The following is an 18,967-nucleotide window of genomic DNA, read 5'->3' on the forward strand; positions in this document are numbered from 1 at the left end:
TACACCTGCTGTCTTTTCCCTGAATTGAGCGCTTCGGCGGGAAGCTGGCTGCTACACGCGGGACCCCTCCGTGGGACGCGTATTTGCATCGAGTGTGCTTTTGGTTAAAGCTGGTGCCTTTGTTCGTAAATGGATTATCAGTTCCCCGAGGTGGCATTGTCCCCCCCCCCCCCTTTTCTTCCGAACTGGTCGGACGTGGAGAGTGAGAGCGCAGTGGTCCCTGGCGTGCCATCCTGGGGGCGGTGACCTATGTGTCGAAGAGACGGACCCTACAAAGGCATGCATGCTTGTGATTGGACGTTTGCTAGTTATGCAGCTTCAAAGGCATGCACGTTTGTGATTGGACATTTGCCGATTAAGGAGTTTCCCTATCTTGGGAATGAAGCGTATTTAAGGAGCAGCAGAGCGTCTGCTCGGCACGGATCGATCGGACTACATGTCGTTCTGACGATCCTGTCCTCTATGATGTAAATAAACGTCTGTTAAGTTTTCCTCAACGCCGGTCTCTCTGCCTCGGCTTCCTGCTGTTCTGGACGTCCCTGGGCCGGCGGTACGTCTCCCGCCCCTCAGCTCCACGCTACCCCTTGGGTCCACATCAGACAACGTCCCCGCTCGTAACAGTGGTTGCTTGGTGCGCCTAGAATCCTGTACTTTCACAGACGTCGAGTGCAGATGGCACAGGTAAGTCCAGTGTAGATGATGTGCAAAAATGGCAGATTAACCCACCTTCAATGGTACCTGTATGTATGTATGTATGTATGTATGTATGTATGTATGTATGTATGTATGTATGTATGTATGTATGTATGTATGTATGTATGTATGTATGTATGTATGTATGTATGTATGTATGTATGTATGTATGTATGTATGTATGTATGTATGTATGTATGTATGTATGTATGTATGTATGTATGTATGTATTACTGATCACCTGTTAGGGGGTTCTAGCGTCCCCGTAAATGTTGGTCTACTTTCCGGTCACAGTCTCACTGTGTTTACTTTCACAAACGAGTACGCATGCGCAGTGCGGGTCCATACTGCGTACGCAAAATGCCGTCGTCGACGTGGTTACCTTTGAGCGTGCCTTCGGGCGTCCTCTGCGGCGAGTCCATGAGCGCGGCGTGCGAGCTGGAGTCCTCGTCGTCGTCCTCTTCCTCCTCGTCCAGCCGCAGTCGGCTCTCGTCGATCACCAGCGGGTGGTCGTCGTCCGGAAGTGGAACCAGGTGGCCGCCGCTTCCGCTTCCGCTTCCGCCGTCCTCGCCGTAGGCCGCCATGGGCGGCTTCAGCGACTCCTGCTGTAACGTGGGAAAGCCAAATTATCGTGAAGACCTGTGTTCGTTGTAGGGCAGGTAGTGAAGAATTCGGCTCGGGTCTTGTTTTTTTTTTCAGATATAGCATGTTGAAAATGAGAATTACGGTCACTGTGCCGAATGAAAAAAAATATATAGTTGACGTTACACTGAAGCGCGTTGACGTACAAGGCCATAGCAACGTTGATAGAGACATCTAGTGACTCGTTATAAAACCACGACGTGCTCAAATTGTTTTCGTTGAATTTTAGTGTACTCATCCTTCAACAAATTGGGTGGCTGATGTGCTCCACGTTGATACGAAAAGAAATTGAGTTTTCACATGTATTGTGCACCTGCTATTAATGCTTAATTCAGAAAATTTACGAGTGCAAGAAATGAAAAAAAGAAGTGCAGGCTACATGCGCCGTAAGCACAGGTGATGCCCAAACCCGCGCCCTTGCGATAAACCATCGTTCTTCTCCTTGAATGCGGCGAAAACAATAGCGCGGAAGCCGGAAATACGTCATAAGTGTCAAGCTTCGGAAACCTCTTATTGCAAGACGCAGAAACGCGTCACGGACACACACAGTGTTCCTTTTGACACCCGCCTATACCCTAAATAAGCCTTTTTTCATTTTCCTGTGCTGCCCTCTGCTGTTTCGATAGGTTTTCGAAAGCGGGGGGGGGGGGGCGAAGTTTTGCGTGGTGATTCGGGACAAGTAAAGCCTCCGAGATCGAGAGGCGTTGCGGAGACTATAGCAAAACGTTTCGCGCCTTTTCCGCTAGGGGAAGAGCGCATGCGCCGTGACACCGCGAGAAAGGCGGATTGCTATATACGGGGTATCCTGCAACCACGACATTTTGCGCCCGTTCCCCATTGTCAGTCAGGGGCATGCTCAGTGGTCACTGTAACGGCGTGTTCCAGTACTCACCCTAGACTGCTAAATGGATTGGACGGCCAAGTGGACAGCGGTCATCTTAGTTCCCATTCCAGTTCTCGCGTAGCCGGCAAAATAGACAGCATCGCCGCAGACGAGAACCGTGCAGGCTACTTTGCTGTCCAGACAAGATGGCGTCTCAGCGGAATGCTCGGATCTCATCGGTATGGACGTCTAACCACAAATAAGCGCTTACTGTAAGCCACGTCCAGTTTTCCATATATTTTTTACACGAAAGAAGGTAAATAAAAAGTCACAGTTTCGCCGCAAGGCCGAAGCAATGAATGCGATAGCAAGAAACTAATGCTATATGAAGTGAGGCTCGCCAATGGATACTCTCAGTTTGAACAGCGCTCCTGTTGCAAAGGCGGCCGAAGCAGCGAAGGAAACTAGCGTGCTTCAAGTGTCGAGCTGTGACACTTGATAGTTCGCGCTCATCTTCTGTTTGTTCGTTTAGCGGCGTCCCTTGAGCTCGAGTGGCTTTCGTACGCTCCGTAACATGAGCGCGGACATCACGGTGAAAGCGTGAAACATCCCTCTTCCCCTCAGCACAAGAAAACCGCGCGAGCAGACAGCGGAAGAGCAAGGTTCTCCCTGCGCAAGTATAAGAAGAAGCGAGCGAGCTCGCTGACGACTTTTAAATGCGCCTGTCACGCTCCTAACGCCATCTCGCTGGTAATGAAGAAACGCTTATAAGCACAGCCGTCTCTGAGTCCGTCCAGCGGTAAAGGATGTGTATATAACGCTCGCCGTTAGCTACGTGGAGGATCTGCGTTTCGTGGCGTAGTGGCTAGCGCCACTCGCTGCGGAGGGAGAGGTCCCTGGTTCGATTCCCCACTTCGGAAGCATTTTTCTGAATTATTTTTCTTTGGGGCTTTTATATATATATATATACATACTTATACATATACGGTGCATGACGGCGGCGACGGCGACGGCAAAATCCAGCCGAGACTGTCCATATAATTGCTATCGCAATAACAACAATTATGTTTGTTTTTCTTAGCTTTCTCTTGTCGACGCGATGCGGCGCCATGTCGCACAGACATCATCCGGACGCGTTCCATTAGTCGGAGTACTGAGGTGCGACGCACTCTTCTAAGCTGTCAGCGTAGGCTGTATACGATGCTGTCCGGAACTGGCACACAGCCTGTATAATTATTAATCACCTTGAGCTTAGTCTCGAGGATGGCGTATCTGGCGGCCGGCGGCGGCGGCTCCGGGGCCACCTCAGCCATGGCGGCTGCGCCGAAGGGACCCGCGTACGCCCCACCCGCCGCCGTTGGTGGGGCAGGAGGGAACTCGCGATGCTGCAGGGCGCAGTCCGAGTAGCGCATCGGCTCCAGCTTGGGCTCCTGCTTCACCTGCGTTCAAGTACGCGTCACGCGTGAACGGTATTGAAAGTAAGTTTGTTCGATCAGAACAGATATGCATCGAATGGGAAGCTAAGTTGTATCGATGCACATCGATGCACAACGAAGGCTCCCTGGGAGCCGGCCTCCTCCATAATCCTCTCTGGGCTGTTGTTAATATGCGTGACGCCCCGAAAAACGCACTACCGAGGCTATGACGTCAGCTTTTGTACTCCCGTCCAGAAAAGAGGTGATCTTTCTCTCCGTTGAAAAGGTCTATACATTTCGAACAAATAAGACATTCATTCATTCATTCATTCATGTTCTCACGGAGGAAGGCTGGTTTCAAACGATAGCAACATATGTGCAGGTACAGTAATGAGCGATCTGACGTTGCGTGGCGTAATCGACGGTCCAGATAACGAAGTCTAAGCACAGGCTAGCATTTCTGTTTTAGCATCATTGCCCTTAATCTCGTGCACCGTCAACATGACGCGGACACACGAAAGTAGGCCTAGAATAAAAAAAAAAGTTAGGCTAAGAATGATGATGATGGTAGAGCGTATCGTAGGCGGCGCGTACCTGTACGTGCGGCATTCCGCCACCGCCTCCAAACATATGCGGAGGTCCCGGCGACGACAGAGGAGGTCCCCGGGGTGCGACGACGCCGGTAGGGGGACTGCGCGACGCATGCCCTCCAGCGGCGCCGCTGACTCCCGCCGCGCCACCTCCTACGCCGCCGCCGCCATTGCTGCTCGCTCGGTGGCAGCAGTCGTCGCGATTGGATTCCTCCACCTGCGACAACCAAGAATCGAGACGCGACGTGTTCAGCACGCTGCGATTGCTGATACGACGACACGCGCTTGTGCGTACGTCATTATCGTACTCTTTAATGTCCTCTGCCAGCTAAGCTTTGCATATTCGTTTTGTGTCAGGTTATAGGCGCCTTGATACTTCCAAACATGAATACGTCTACGATTTGAGCTGCCAGAAAAATCTAGGCAGGACCAATTAATTCAGGTTGTTGTCTACGCATACTAGGGAGCATATCGACTCCGACATATTAGATTTAGTGCCAGGGCCCCAAAGCAGCTTTCGTACGTAAGCCATTGAGTTCCTTTGTGTTCTACTTGGGTGCCGCTGGGAGTACAAAGGAACACAAGAGCGTGCGTACGTAAGCCGCTTGGGGTCCCCGGCACCAAAACTCTCTATTGAACCGGCATATGGACTCGGACATAAACTCCGACAACGACACGCACAATTTTCGATTATGCGGTACTTATTCAAAGTGCCCCTCATTTCCCACTCTCATACTCGGCAAGAACTGGACGATACATGCTTAAATACGACACGCATCTGAAGTATTGCAACTGCTCATAAAATTGGCAGACAACTGATTTGTTCGAATGAGATTGACTGAAGGCAACGTTGCTGTCAAACAGCGGATAGCCAACAGTGACCCACACTAGGCAATGTTAACCAGAGGTGGTGATATGCGGGTTAACACGGTAGGCAAGAACGCCATCGGTCACCGTTCGCCGCTCATTCACACATCACCGAGACGTGCTATTGCATACGAAAAAGCTAAACTCAGTGAACACTTGTGCCTAGGTGGCGGCGACTAAGACAAGAATATTCGCCTTGGATCATTTGTGAACATCTGGCGTTCTTCAACGCTCTACCTAAATCTGAGCCCACGGGCGTTTCTTGCACTCTGCGCCATGAAAATCCGGCCGCCGCCGTCGGGAATCGAAGCCGTGCTCTCACGCTTAAAGGAGTACTGACATGAATTTTAAAAATTTTCGGATTGTTGCTCTAAATGAAAGCACGGGTGTCGATAACCCTAAAAAGAGTGTCTTGATGCCTGGGGATGCATGGCATGTATTTTTAATACCGCTTCTTTCAACCAGCAGTTTCGGTTTCGGTTTCGAGAGGGCGGCTTCATAGTAACGTGTCAAGTCGGCCCGTGACGTCACGGGCAGACAGCAACCCACGAAATATGCACCTGCTGTCCTTTGCTGTCAGTCGAACGTGGTTCATGATGAGTGAACTGTCGTCCAGTGCCTCCGACAGCGATTTCTGGGATTTAGGCTGCATGCAGGACCCCGATTTCGCAAACCAAGTGAGCCGACTTGAAACGTCATAGGGCTCTCCATGCGGTGAAGCTGCCTTGCAGATGCTGGGAGATGAAAACTTTAAATATCAAACTTAAATATTTATACGTGTTTCCCGGATGCGGTGTGGGGAGTGCGTTAACACTACATGCCAAGGAAACCAAAAACGTCCGTTTTGTTGCACTTCAAAATCGTGTCAGTACTCCTTTAAAGGGATCATGACACGCTTACCAAAGAATATGCGATATTCAGTGAAAAATATATGTATATAGTCTATTGGACATTGTGAAAAACGGACTGTAAAAGAATATTTCAGTGCAACTAGGCCGTAGAAGTTGCCGGCTATAAACCCCGCCCACCGCCGGCGACCGCCATTTTGCAATGGCGTGTGTGACTTCATGTTCTGAATGTAGCGGAGCCGTCATCTTCTATCCAGTGGCGTAGCCAACCCCACTTCAAACCAAGGAGGTGCACCCCCCCCCCCCCCCCGAAAAAAAATTTCTGCCTACGCCCCTGCTTCTATCAAAGGTTCAGTCGCTGCAAGTCGTTCCCTTTCAATGCCAAGCAGCACAAAGCTGAAATAGCTCGTCTGCACGCGCAGCTGAGCACGGAACAAGATCGTTCGCCGGAATACAGACGCTCGCACAGCAAGCAGCTTGTTACGTCACGGCTCGCGAGTGCGGCAGTGTTGTCCGACGCTTAGGTCACTCGCATGTTTATAAAAACATTCAATTAAAAATTAGGCGCCCGACCAAACGCACTAAAGGTTCGCCAGCTTGTTTGTAAATGCACTAGGATGAACCCATATAACAGAGATTACGATTTAAAACTGGGTGTCATGGCCCCTTTAACAGCGCAAGCCCTTGTCGCTGAGCCACCGCGGCCGGTGTCGCGCAGTCCCAGTGAGGGGTCCTCTAAAAACAAGGGGGAAGCGGCATCAGCCTGCTGACCTTAAACCGTGGCTGATCGACGACGGAGTGTATGGAGGCACACTCCTCCTCGATCTTGAGCAGGCTGCCGACGTCGTACGCGTCGCCCTGCCGGCTGCCAGTCCGCGCCGACAGCGTCGTCGCGGCGGGCGCCGCGTCGGGCCTGTTGACGACGGCCGCCGGAGTGCCGCCGCCGTACGGGGGCGCTGCCACGGATGAAGACGGCGCCATGGCGCCGAAGGCCCCGGGCGCAGCGGGGCTCGAGCAGGAGGACTGCGACGAACCGACCGTGGCCGTGGTACTCGCCACGTCGGGCGTGCCCGGACAGTGGGTTGACGACGAAGAGGAAGACGACGAAGATGAGGAGGACAGCGATGGTGGCGCTGTCGTCGACGACGCGAACGCCATCTGGTTTGCGGCAAGGGGAAAAGCGGGAGAGCTGATTGTAATGACTGGGTTCCACCAAACGCGAAAAGTGGCCGTCGGCGTCAGCGGCGTCAACACGAGTGATGCAAAAAGATCATCATCACGGGGTGACATCATATGACGTCATCACGACGTCACAGTCCATCAAAATTTGTGACGTAATCATGACGTCGTTGTAACGTCACGTGATTACCTACCATCTCAAAGCGAAGTAAGGGGCGAGAGGACGATTTTACGTAAGACATAGGGCGCCGCCACCTTGGGCTGTTTAGCGAATGTTTTCTTATTTTTGTATATCGCGACGTGAATTGATAAGGTCAGGAAACGTCGAATGCACCAACCCAACCGGTTTCACGCGCATACGTTCACCGTAGCACTGTTCGTTTAGTTGTCAAACATACAAAACGGTAAGGTTAACAGCCCAATATGGAGGCACAGAAACTCGTCCGTAGCATAGTCTATACGAGACGTCTACTGACGTTTGTCGAGATAGCGCGCGCCCCAGCTCTCGCGACGGCGCCCTTATGATCAAAGTGCGCAGTTGCTGCTCGAGCGACGGATTTTGAAGTCTATCTTTGAGCGTAACGTACCTGTCCGGCTTCGGGTGTGGGAACCCTAGCGCCCCGCTCTGCGTGGTGGCTGTCTTCGTCGGCGGCATCCTTGGCAGCGTCCCTGTGGCGACCCGATGACGCACTGGGCGGCGTCAGGCCGTCGCCGGTGCTGCTGTCGGCTCGGCTCATTTCCGTGTCCATGGACTCTTCGTGTTCTCTCGCCACCCTGCACAAAAACACACAGAGATCAGTGGTGCTTTCGTAATCAGAGGTTCGTTTAGTACGCGCATCATCCCATCAAGTGAAACAATTTTGTTCGAAATGGGTGCAATTCTGTGGCCGGAGAAAGGTTGGTGCTAGTTATAAAAATACAAAGATCGAAGTCTTGTAGAAGTATGCCCGAGTGCCGTAACATCGTTGTTATGGAAGTCGGAGACTCAAGATGGTCAGCTGGGCGAGTTGGATGAACTTCATTTCGTTAAAAGAAGAGCGTTACTAAACGAGGGACAAGAAGAGGAATGCAGAGGACATTGCGCTGAACTCGCAACTGAAGTTTACTTGAAGAACACCTATAATATATATGCATGACATTAACACTTGGTAGGTGATACAGAGTAAATGTCCCGTGCACTCCTCTTCTTGTCCATCGTTTAGTAACGTGCTGTTTCAGCGAAATAGATGTCACAAACGCACGAGTGGAAGATTTCCGTTATACATAAAGCAAGGAAGGTGATACGACTCAACTATAATATAGCACGGAACATGTACCACGAGAACAAGTGCTTGGGATGTTAATATCCGCGATTGTGGAGATACGTAAACATCGGTACTGTTCTTGTTACCAGGCGTGTTGCGGCAACAGGCAGGACAGCACCGGTGCTGTTCGTAATGAGACAGAGCTCGCTACCCGAAGCAGGCTTCCTCTCATACCGACCGCGATTGCGGGGAAGCCAAAGGCGACGAACACACTTAGGTAACTTCTGCAACCTGACCGAGGCACTCTACAGAAGTTGGCTTTATGCCTCTAAAGATGGTGGGCGAAAGCACAATTCTCAACTTCACCTCGGCTGTATGAGGATATTAAGCACAGCTTAGCACTAACAGGCAGACAACCCTCACGGCACATTTCGTATTGCAAGATCTTACAAGCCGAGATGTGAAGACAAGTCTAGCATTCCGCTGGCGTTTTGTCTCTGCCGCGGCCACTTTAGCAACCTTGTTGGCTTGTATTTGATAGCTAAGCCCCAAAGCGAATGGACAAGATGTACCATAGCTTAGGCTGGCTCACGCAAAGCTGTTCAGAAACGGGCGGTGGTAATGCGGCACCAACAAGACAAGGAAGCGGAATATTCATGTTTATGAATACATCACGGTATGTATTATTTAACCCTATAATTCGTCTTCGAATTCGACGGTTGGTTCAGACATAATGTGCTAATCTACTGACACGCCGTCTGTTAAGAAATATTGATTTGCATAAAGGTATGCTTAATTATGCTTATTCCTCGCGCCTTAGTTACGCGGGAGATGACAAACTGCAGTTAGTTCTGCTGCCTGCTAGTGTACGGGACAACCACCACCACCTGTGGCTTGACATGGTCTTCACGAATGGCTACTCCTTTCGGATTGAAATGGCCAACAACCCTAGATGCGATACTCCAGCCGCGAAAAAACGATTGCCCATTTTTTCTGTGAGTGTCCCCATTTCAGTGGGCCCAGAAAAAAAACTTTCCAATACGTTAGACAGACTTGGTACTCGCCCTTTGTCGGAAGAAAGGGTCCTGGGACATTGGCCGAGTCCATCCTCAGCACAAAAGGCGTTGAAAGCGTTGTTGCGTTTTTTATGGACAATCGGGCTTAGGGACATGCTGTAAATAGTGCCATAATTTTCCTTGTGTTGTTTTTTGTTAGTTTTTCTTTAATTTTCTTGTAGCGCCTCTTTTCTATTCTCTTTCATCCCCCCTTTCCCCAGCGTAGGGTAGTCAGCCGGTCTAAGAACTGGCTAACCTTCCTGTCTTTCCTCTATTCCTTCCTTCCATCACATCGTCCTTCGTTAATCACCAATTAACAAATCCAAAATATTGAACCGCTAGACGCATAAGTTGGGCGCATATATGACGACAAAACCTCAGCGGCACATCGCGTCACTGTCGACGAGGTCTCCAGGCGAAGAAGGACGTGTACCTTGGCGTTGATGCGGCCGGCTGGTCGGGGCTCGAGTCCGGCGGCGACAGGGGCGATCGCATGGGCGAACCCCCGGGCACGCTACCGTTGGACGAGGACGAGGCGCTGAGGGTGACCACGTCCTTCCACGAGTTGGCCACGGACTCGCTGGTGGCCCGGTGCTGCTGGTCGCTGGGCGATCCCTTGCTGTCGCTCTTCTTGTCGAACAGGTTCTCGAACATGGGCTGCACGTCGCCGCACGGGGACTCGTCCTCCGCCTGCGCCAGCAGCCCGCCCGTCAGGCTGCGCAGCGCCGCCTCGGCCTCCAAGATGCGCCGGACGTCCTCGTCTTCGGCTGTGGCTCCGCCGGATGCCGCCGCTGCTGGCTGTGGCTGCCCCTGTGCGCTGCTGACGTTGCTCGAGGGACCGACGGCGCTGCTCCCGTTTCCGTTGCTGCTTCCGCCTGCTGTTGCACCGCCGTTGGCGCCACTTCCGTCCGCGCAGACCGTGGAGGAGAAGGCGACGTTGGAACCTGGGGAAAAAAAGGCGAAGGAAATTAAGGAAGACGTCGGGGAAAGCCAGGAGGAATGTGGATAAGGATAACGAATATCTGCTGGGGAAAGTGGTTCAAAAAAGAATTAAGAAATATAAAAAGTTGTGATGAGAAACACACAAGCACACACACAAGCCCGTGCAAATAATACTCGTAATAAGGGCAAAGTCGCAAGTGTAAAAAAAATTACCGACAATTACGATACTTCCTAATGGCAAATGCGAGCGCAGCTGTGCGCACGTTTTTAGGCGGCAATATAATAAAGAAATGAACTTGAAAGAGACAGGTATGTACGTACCGTTATACAGAGAACTGTTTACTGTTTACCCCCACCGCAAAGATTACATGCACATCTAACAGCCTGAAATGACCCAGGTCCGAGTTGGGAAATTGCCGCTGGAGGGTCTCGTGGCACCTACCAGGTGACAGTTTCGGGTCATTGTGCAACAAGAACCGATCACCGACTGAATACACACTCCCAAACGGACTGTGTCTAAGCTTCCACTGGAACGCCTTTGCTGCACCTTCCCTTTTTGCGAGCCTTGCTTTGCGTCTGGCTTCGGCTTCGGCGGCGCGAAAGGCGGGATCTTCTCGGCGACGGCGCTTAGCTTCCCTTTCGGCGGCGCGAAAAGCAGGGTCTTGTCTGCGACGACGCATAGCTTGAGCTTCCGCGGCACGCACTCTTGGGTCCTGTCGGCGGCGGCGATGAGCTTCCCTTTCGGCGGCGCGAACGGCAGGATCCTCCCTGCGGCGGCGGCGATGAGCTTCCGCTTCGGCGGCGCGCACATCCGGGTCTTCTCGGCGACGACGCCTAGCTTGTGCTTCGGCGGCGCGCACTTCTGGATCCTGACGTCGGAGCCGCTGAGCCTCTGCTCGGGCAGCTCGCCTAATAGCTGCGGCATACAAAACGCATCCGCCGGTTGCGTCGTTCATTGTTGAGGAAGAACTGGCCAAACTCTTCTGGCTCTTCGGCGGCGGCGATGGGCTTCCGTATCGCCGGCGCGAACCGCAGGGCCCTTCCTACACGCCGAAGGTTCCAGAGTACTCCGACCTTCACGACTTGCGTCTGTCCTTGTCCAGAAACAACCGGAGAGGTTGTGTTTCGGCGGCGCGAACTGCTGGTTTCTCCTGACTTGTCGAAGGTCAAACTGGCTCATACCTCCACGCTAATCGGCAAAAGAAAAAGAAGAGCGTCGCGTGGCTCGAGGCGCGCGAGCCGGGGCAATCTTTCGCTGCGATCGTTCGCTAGTGTACGGCGAGGGCCAAGGGACGACACTCAACCAATAGCACTCAACGCAGGAACGAGCGCGGGCGCTCTAAAATGAGAGGAATTTTCCTAAGAAGAATTCACCCGTGTGCTAAGCATTAGCGCTTCCTGGCATGCACCGGCAACACTAGCCGGCTCTAGCTAATTCCTAGCCAGCGTTGTTCAACGCCTAGCCATTATTACGCGGTATTAACATGCATTATTAGGCAGAACTTACCAGCACTACGCAAGCGTTAGACAACATGAGACACTGTTAGCGACCACCAGTGCTCGCACTATGCATCCAGGGCCCTTAAAGTCCGCGACTACTTTCTAATGACGCTTTTCTTGTGAGCAGCTTAGGGTGCCTCGATGCCAGCGTTCCTTCGTATAGGGTGGGGACCCGCGCCGCGATATTGTATTGGAGCACGTAGGAACGCGCTAAACTGGCAACACCGCACAACCCGACAGCACAACGGGCGCACGTGTGTCGGCGACCACCGATCGGACACAATATGGCGGCAGCGCCGTCAATGTACGCCACCACCCTTAAAACGGGAGGCCGCATTGGCATCGAGGCACGGTGGAACATGCTCTTGGTCTGTAGTCGGTTACAACTAGGGCTCCATGCTCTCGGATAAATCCGAAAAAATCCGATACACATTCGCCGGTAAAATTTTTGACAATTCCGATTTATCTGATAAATTCAAACTTTAACGGTCAACATGACGCTGTTCCATTCTTTATCGAAAGAACATGTGGTCATTTATACATGGGCTGGTTTGGCAGATATATTACCTCAGTCAACAGGATCTCGTAAACCACACCCATCGCACATTTAACAAAGGGCTTGTAGCGCACGGAGCCAGAGACATCAACGTATGTGGGTCCCCGGTAGCGCGAGACGATATCTTGATATTGTCACGTGGTAGCGACGATGTAGAAGGCGGCAGTCAAATGGTAGAGGCGAAACTCGTTATTGGGCTAACTTGTACCCAGAAAACTAAATAACTCGAAGTACAAGCAAAGCACGCTGTGCACAGATAGCGGCGATTACGGTCGTCGGGCGTCAGTAATATGATCGTCGGCAGAAGGCGTCGTCTTTTATACATCAGAGAGGGAATCTTTCAGCTTTATCGCTGGTGCTCGCATAAGCTCTCGAATAAACTAGACTACTCGCGTCCTGCTCGCTACTTTGACAGAACAATTTGAAATCATTTAAGGCAATTTTTAGGTTAGTGTTTCTCGAAACTGACGACAGAAGCCAGGTTATGAGTAATTTTGAAAACTCTTAAGAGCTATGAAATCGTAACACCGTTGAACCCCTGTCGTTTTGGACACTCCACACTGTCCAGTGGCCACTGCTGCACGCTGAGTCTTCTGGCGCTCCCTGTTTCTAACGCAAGCGTTGAAAGGGCATTTTCAAAGCTGAGAATAATCATTCGAAAGGGGTGCGCATCCATCAGTGATAGCAACCACGTAAAGTATACTGGCGTCTATTACAACAAGCTTGAAGGTTGTAAAATGCACAAAAGTTGCTTTCTATTCAAGTATTTGTGCATCTGTGTTTATGTGTTTGCGCGTTGAAACCTTCCAGACAATTAAAATATACGCTTCGTGTGTTCTGATGTTCTCGTGTTCAGATATCGTTTAATCCATTCGATAGTACTGAGAATAATGCAAAATTAAACTCGGAATTTCGGAGAATTGGGAATACACGCAAAATAAATTACGATAAACGCCGCATTTCCCCCCAAAATAAAAATAAGCTCCGAAAAACACGCTCCGAAAACACGGAACCTAAGAATGAATTCAAACTCCGCCCCCAGGACTGTGGCGCGCCTGCCATTAATCTGTGCAAGAGTGTCGTGCTAGGTGGTTTCCCCTCGTAACCAAAAGTACTTCTTCGCCGCTAATGTAAATACTACGCACATGAATAACTAAAAGTTCATCGTCCCTACTTGAAATATTACGTCTCTCCGAGAAGTTACGTCGGAATCTTTTCTGAAATTAGTAAGGAAGTTTCAGCTTTTCGGCCGAGTAAGTCTTTCACAACGAGGCCTTTGTGCGGTCCCAGGACGATTTTTATATCGTCCTACGGCAGGGGCGGGAGCGGCCGGCGCCTTCTCGGACGACGTCCACGCTTCTCCTGACTTCCCTATATTGGTTGGCTGCTTGACTAGGTGTTGCAATCCGCAGCTTCTGCCGCGTTTTTCTGCTTTTTCGTCTGGCTCTTCTTCTGTCTGCGTCGCAAAATCATCTACCAGCCATCCTCCGTCCATGTTTGACCGTCCTGGCGTTCCGCCACAGCCACACTGTCGACTTCTCCGGATGAATCCTGGGGTGACAAGACCTGAACGTCCATTTGAGTGGTTTCTGTACCCGACTCTTCATCAGCTTGAACCGGCGGTTGCGCCCGAGGAGACCTCGGCGTTTCCTGAAGAGCGTCCATGTGCCGACGCTTGAGACGCGACAGCGGCTCAGCAGCCGCCTATGCGGCGGTGCGTCCGGCCTGGCGCGGCCATCGGTGCCTCGAATTTTTGAGCTCGCAGAAAACCGAAAAACAGCCACTCACCGCTGAAACTCGACTTTCCCGGTTCCCTGGATTTTCACGGATCCGGTGCACCTCAAACAATGGGTCCGAACATAGGCGCGCGCACAGGGGGCGGGAGGGGGGGGGGGCGCAAATCACCTAAGAGGGGGGGGGGGGGCTCAAAATCTGCCCCATACATTGACTTAGTAGGGTAGAGGGGCGCTGCGACGAACCTTCGCCCCCCTGATATGGGTCCGAAGAAAGATTTTCAGCACAAAGAACCGAAAAACTGCCCGAGCGCATGGGCGTCAGCGCGACCGGCGGACGCGCGTAGCGTTCCCCGGCGCGGAAGAAAAACCTTGGCGAGTAGCCCGCAGACTTTAGACGCTTTTCTCTGTGTGTTTAGCCAAATATCTCTAATAAATATTCTTTAGCTATACACAAGATTATAAGAGATTATACCCCTGAATTTTATGCGCCCTCCTTTTATCCGAAAACGTAAAAAGAGAATCTCCTTACTCTGAGGCAACTTAAAAAAATTGTAGTGGCTTAGCTCGGCTATGCCAGGATATACGTAGCGTGTGCCCTAAGGTTCAGCTGATTATTCTTAGCTCTCCTGGTTGTCTAGGATTAGCTTGATTATCATGCTCACTGCTGCTTCAGTGACACGCACACGGGATACGCATTATGGGACGCATGTATATTTATTTTTTGCTCAACGCCATTTCTCTATTGCCACAAAGACGGCTCGGTGGCCAGTGTAGTAACACGCTGCCGTCTCTATGACCCCAACGCCCGGCGCAGCGCCGGCGTTGGGGCCATAGAGACGGCAGCGTCTCTATGGCAGCGTCTCGTGCCCGGTCAACACCACCTAGACAAGAGAAGGCTTGCGCACTCCCTCCGTGACGTCGCAGACCTTGCCCGCCGGAGAGGGACGCGATCAGCCCGCCCGCAGCCACGGGCTCATAGCGTTAAGCCTGTTTCACATGCAGCGATTTTGCTCCAAGAGCGGAGCGGCTGCCGTCGCGGAAGCCCAAAAACAGGTTTTTTAGAGCGACCAGTGGACGCGCGATCGAGATCGCCAGAGTTGGAAAAATTCGCGAGCGGCAGAGCGGCTGCCCAAGGTCAACCAATGGGGGAGCAGTGACGCGGGGAGCACGTGACCGTAGGGATGGAGACGAGAGCAGCCGCGCGCGCCGGGAGGAACTCGCTCCGACTCGGTTTCCTAGCAGACGACATTCGCTGCAACGAGCTGGCAGTGTAGAAAACGCCGTTCTTTTCCTTTTGTTGTTCTTTACTGCGCTTCCATCAAAGCAGACAAATCGTTTGCACGTGTCATTTTGTTCTTTTGTATTTTTATCGAATCGTGACACCAACATAGGTCCGGACAGGGGGACCCTACGACACTCCGCACTTGTTCGCAGTAGACGTTTCAGTTTTTTTTTTTACTACTCTGGTGCAGCACGTTCGAACAGTTTACTGTTTTCTTTTCCCTTTTTTTTTAGTGGTCACGTACCCCGAAGACGACAAATGCCGCCGCCTCTTTACTGCAGAATGCCCATAGGCAAAAAAAAAAAAAAAGAGAGACGAGCTCCTTCACAAACCCACAATGTCGTCGACTGGGCCGTTGGCATCCGCTTGCCGGCCCATACGGCGCACCAACGCCTTGCGGCATTCGAGACCAAAAGCCACCGAAAGCCCTGTGAAAGCTTAAAACCCCAAAAACAAATTCTTTCTTTTGCTTTTCCATGGCCAAGTGTATGTGCGTGCAACATGACTTGCGTGGTAAAAAAAAGAAAGCTGGAACAGAAATAAACGTGACTACTGAAGTTGTTTAATTGCACTCTAATAAACTGCACATTTTCATTATTCAAGGTTTAGGCGCGTGAAAATCGATCACCGAAGTAGAAGGCTGGTGAAACTTGCAACCCAAGCGCACCAAAGCAAGCGAGCCCGGAGAAAGGAAACCCGCGGATAACGGGCGCTTCCCACAACCATCACTGCGCATCGCAGAGGCGCGCGCCGCGCAAAAGCGGTGCATGTGAAACGAAGCCGCGTCCGAGCGTCCTGCTGCCGCTCGATCGCCGCGGGCCCCGCCGCTCGGTCGCTCGCATGTGAAACAGGCTTTAGAAGGTTCCAGCGTTCCGGTGCGCCAGCTGTGTGACATCACTGCTCCTCGCGCATGCGCAGCACGGCTCTTGTATGCGCACGCGAAACCGCTCCGGCTAGGCCAGTTTAGCTAACGCTACAAAACACGGTTTCCGCTTCGGTAGCAGAGAATTACAAATGAAGTGACCGGAAATTTCTTACGGTAGGACGCTTGCTGCTACTATCGCAATCACGAAACCGTCTATTCACGTAAACGCGGCTAAAATTGTGAGCCTGATTGAACCCAAAACCGATCATATTGTCATAGCCATATATGGTGATGCTGTTTTCTCAGTTAATACACGTTACTCAAAGAGGACAGAAGAACTACGTTACAGGTCGTGCGCGTAGGGCCAAAGCACATGTCACGGTGGTTCGTGCGTTGCATTACCTCAGTGACCTCGAGCAAATCTTTAGGGAACAACTGGACAATGCTCGCGCAATTGCCGGGGTTGTGCAAGGTATCATGAATAAACCACCGTGCGCAGTTGTGAAATGCCGTCGCTGTCGTTGTCTGCGTCGTCGTCGTTACCTTTTTTCCTTCTAAACATGTCAGGCAATCGAATAGTCAAACATCATTTTTTAGCGACAGGTACATTCAGCTCTCCCTTAGCAAGGTACATGGTACCCTAAATCACTCACCTTTTGTTGGCAGTACTCCCACAGTGTAGTACTCATTACTCTAAAGGGCCGCCACTCTTATGGCGCTAACGCCTTTGTTAGTGACACATTAGTAAGGTTGCTATTCCTCGTATAATGAACTAAGGAGCGGAAATTACTTAAAAAATGCTTCTATCCACATGCGTGCCCACGGGGGGGAGGGGGGGGGGGGGTGAGCGACAGGGCGGAGCCAATGTCTGCCCCATACATTGACTTAGTAGGGAGGGCGGGCGCTGCGATGAACCTCCGCCCCCCCCCCCCCCCTTTTTCCACTGATGAGGAAAACTCTGCGCGCGCCATTGTTTCTAACTCCGTGGAACTTGTGTAAATAGTATATTCTGAAGCGTTCGCCTGTGTTTTGGTCGACGTGCTTGCCTTCATTATCAACGTTATTTTACGTTCCCAGATGCTGGACAAGGCCTCGTACAGTTGTGAGGGGCCTTATTTCGTTATAATTCGTATAATTTTATCGCCCTTCCATGTAAGTTTAACTAAGCGGAACATCTTATCTCGTTCCCAGCTAGTTTTCAGTAATTAAACGGAAAGCATTTGCTCGACGTTCGAGTTACATAACTTAACTCATATGGAGGAAGATTGAGAAATAGATGACGTATAGAAAGGCAGGTAGGTTTAAGAACGTAAATTGATGCTAGTACGCGGAGCGCTAGCAGCAGCATAATAACAAGACATCTACCAAAGGTTCCTCGCAAGGGCCGAATTCGAATGGCTGACGCAGGATACGGTGCATGCCAAACTTGTATGGACAAATCTCTACATATTTGTTTCTTGCGTGGCAGTCGAAATTCCTCAACGCGATCTGCAAATTTATAACGCTAAGATGAAGAAGACGATGAAGATGGAGCTATCCACTGCTATGAAATTTCTCAACGTGCAATATTAATTCCCCTGATAGTGCTTTTAAAGTTACTTCGCAAATGTTCAATAGGTGAGAAGCAAATAAGTGAATATATAGCGCCCTCTGCTTTTCTTTTTTTTTACTAAACTTTACCACTTTGTTTACAGGCATATACGTTGCTACTAACTTTCTCATCTCATCTCCAGCGCTAATATTATCTGGCCGCGACCAAGGAGGTTTTAAACCTCCTCGACCTTAACAGCGATATGTTTATCCTTTCGCAAACATGACGATGATGGTGTTTGTTAGCAATTATTTTTGAAAAGGGCCGGCTTGAAATAGTCACATACCCTGTTTTCTACGATCTGCGCCAGCGAATGACGGTTCTGCGCCGTTGTGACCTCAACTCATCATCTAGAAATGTCAGGCGAATCAGTCCAAGACATCTGTTCACATTCGATCAATCTTCAACGCTGTCTCTCGGCTCCAATATAGTCTTTTGTCTTTGTCACCGCACTCTAATCCGCGGCTTCTGTACATTTCGGGCTTTTCTGTTAGTTTCAAAACACTCATCGAATCAAGACGAAAACATTCAGCGACCATTTAGTCGTAAATGGATGAGAAATGTACGAGGGTGTCAATGCAGGCTACGTCATCGCAAGGTCTGGTTGTAGCGCCAAGTAACAATGTTATAAGAACTTGTCGTCTAACTTTCCTAACATGCGCCACCTACTCGCTTCGCAGACCGGATTTGCGCACGATACTTAAGTAGGCCCCGCCGCCCATATGACCGAAGCACGGCAGCTGACCGCGACCTAAGGAAATACTCTCGCTCATGCATTCGGCGGTGTTCTCCGAGGGCGGGGTCACCGACCGTGTAGCTTATGACGTCAATCTGGAGAGCGCGCTCATTGGTGCAGGCGTGTATGCATCCGCAATCGATGTGGAAACGTCGCTGCCTTCTAAACTTGTACCCCTGGCTATAGCGTTATGCTACTTCTGGACCTTCAAACGCCTTCCGTGTACCCAATTTCGGCGTTTATGTCAATTCCGTTTCCACACTTCAGCTCTGAAGTCCACTTCTGGTCCCCGCTTCCAGTATTAAACATGTCTGGTTGACCACTTGGTGTTATAGTTGACTCGTTTACTGTCTATACATAACCTACTTTCGGTTTTAATGGTTGAGATAACGCAGCAGTCACG

The 18,967-nt window shown here is 51.0% G+C and overlaps 1 protein-coding gene across 11 annotated transcripts in view; it reads right to left on the reverse strand.

Moving 5' to 3' along the window:
- Positions 1-18,967, reverse strand: part of LOC119372049 (trithorax group protein osa) — a 303,909-nt gene that overhangs the window by 37,843 nt on the left and 247,099 nt on the right. For 10 of the 11 annotated variants that reach the window (XM_049419721.1, XM_049419723.1, XM_049419728.1 and 7 more), the window contains exons 8-13: positions 9,790-10,300; positions 7,645-7,831; positions 6,650-7,036; positions 4,168-4,380; positions 3,403-3,597; positions 1,076-1,298 (exon numbers count right to left, since the gene is read on the reverse strand). In XM_049419721.1, coding sequence (XP_049275678.1) covers positions 1,076-1,298; positions 3,403-3,597; positions 4,168-4,380; positions 6,650-7,036; positions 7,645-7,831; positions 9,790-10,300 — 1,716 coding nt within the window. The remainder of the gene's footprint in view (positions 1-1,075; positions 1,299-3,402; positions 3,598-4,167; positions 4,381-6,649; positions 7,037-7,644; positions 7,832-9,789; positions 10,301-18,967) is intronic. The other variant, XM_049419720.1, reaches the window with a different exon arrangement.

Source organism: Rhipicephalus sanguineus, chromosome 10, assembly GCF_013339695.2.
Source record: "Rhipicephalus sanguineus isolate Rsan-2018 chromosome 10, BIME_Rsan_1.4, whole genome shotgun sequence".
NCBI classification, from domain to species: domain Eukaryota; kingdom Metazoa; phylum Arthropoda; class Arachnida; order Ixodida; family Ixodidae; genus Rhipicephalus; species Rhipicephalus sanguineus.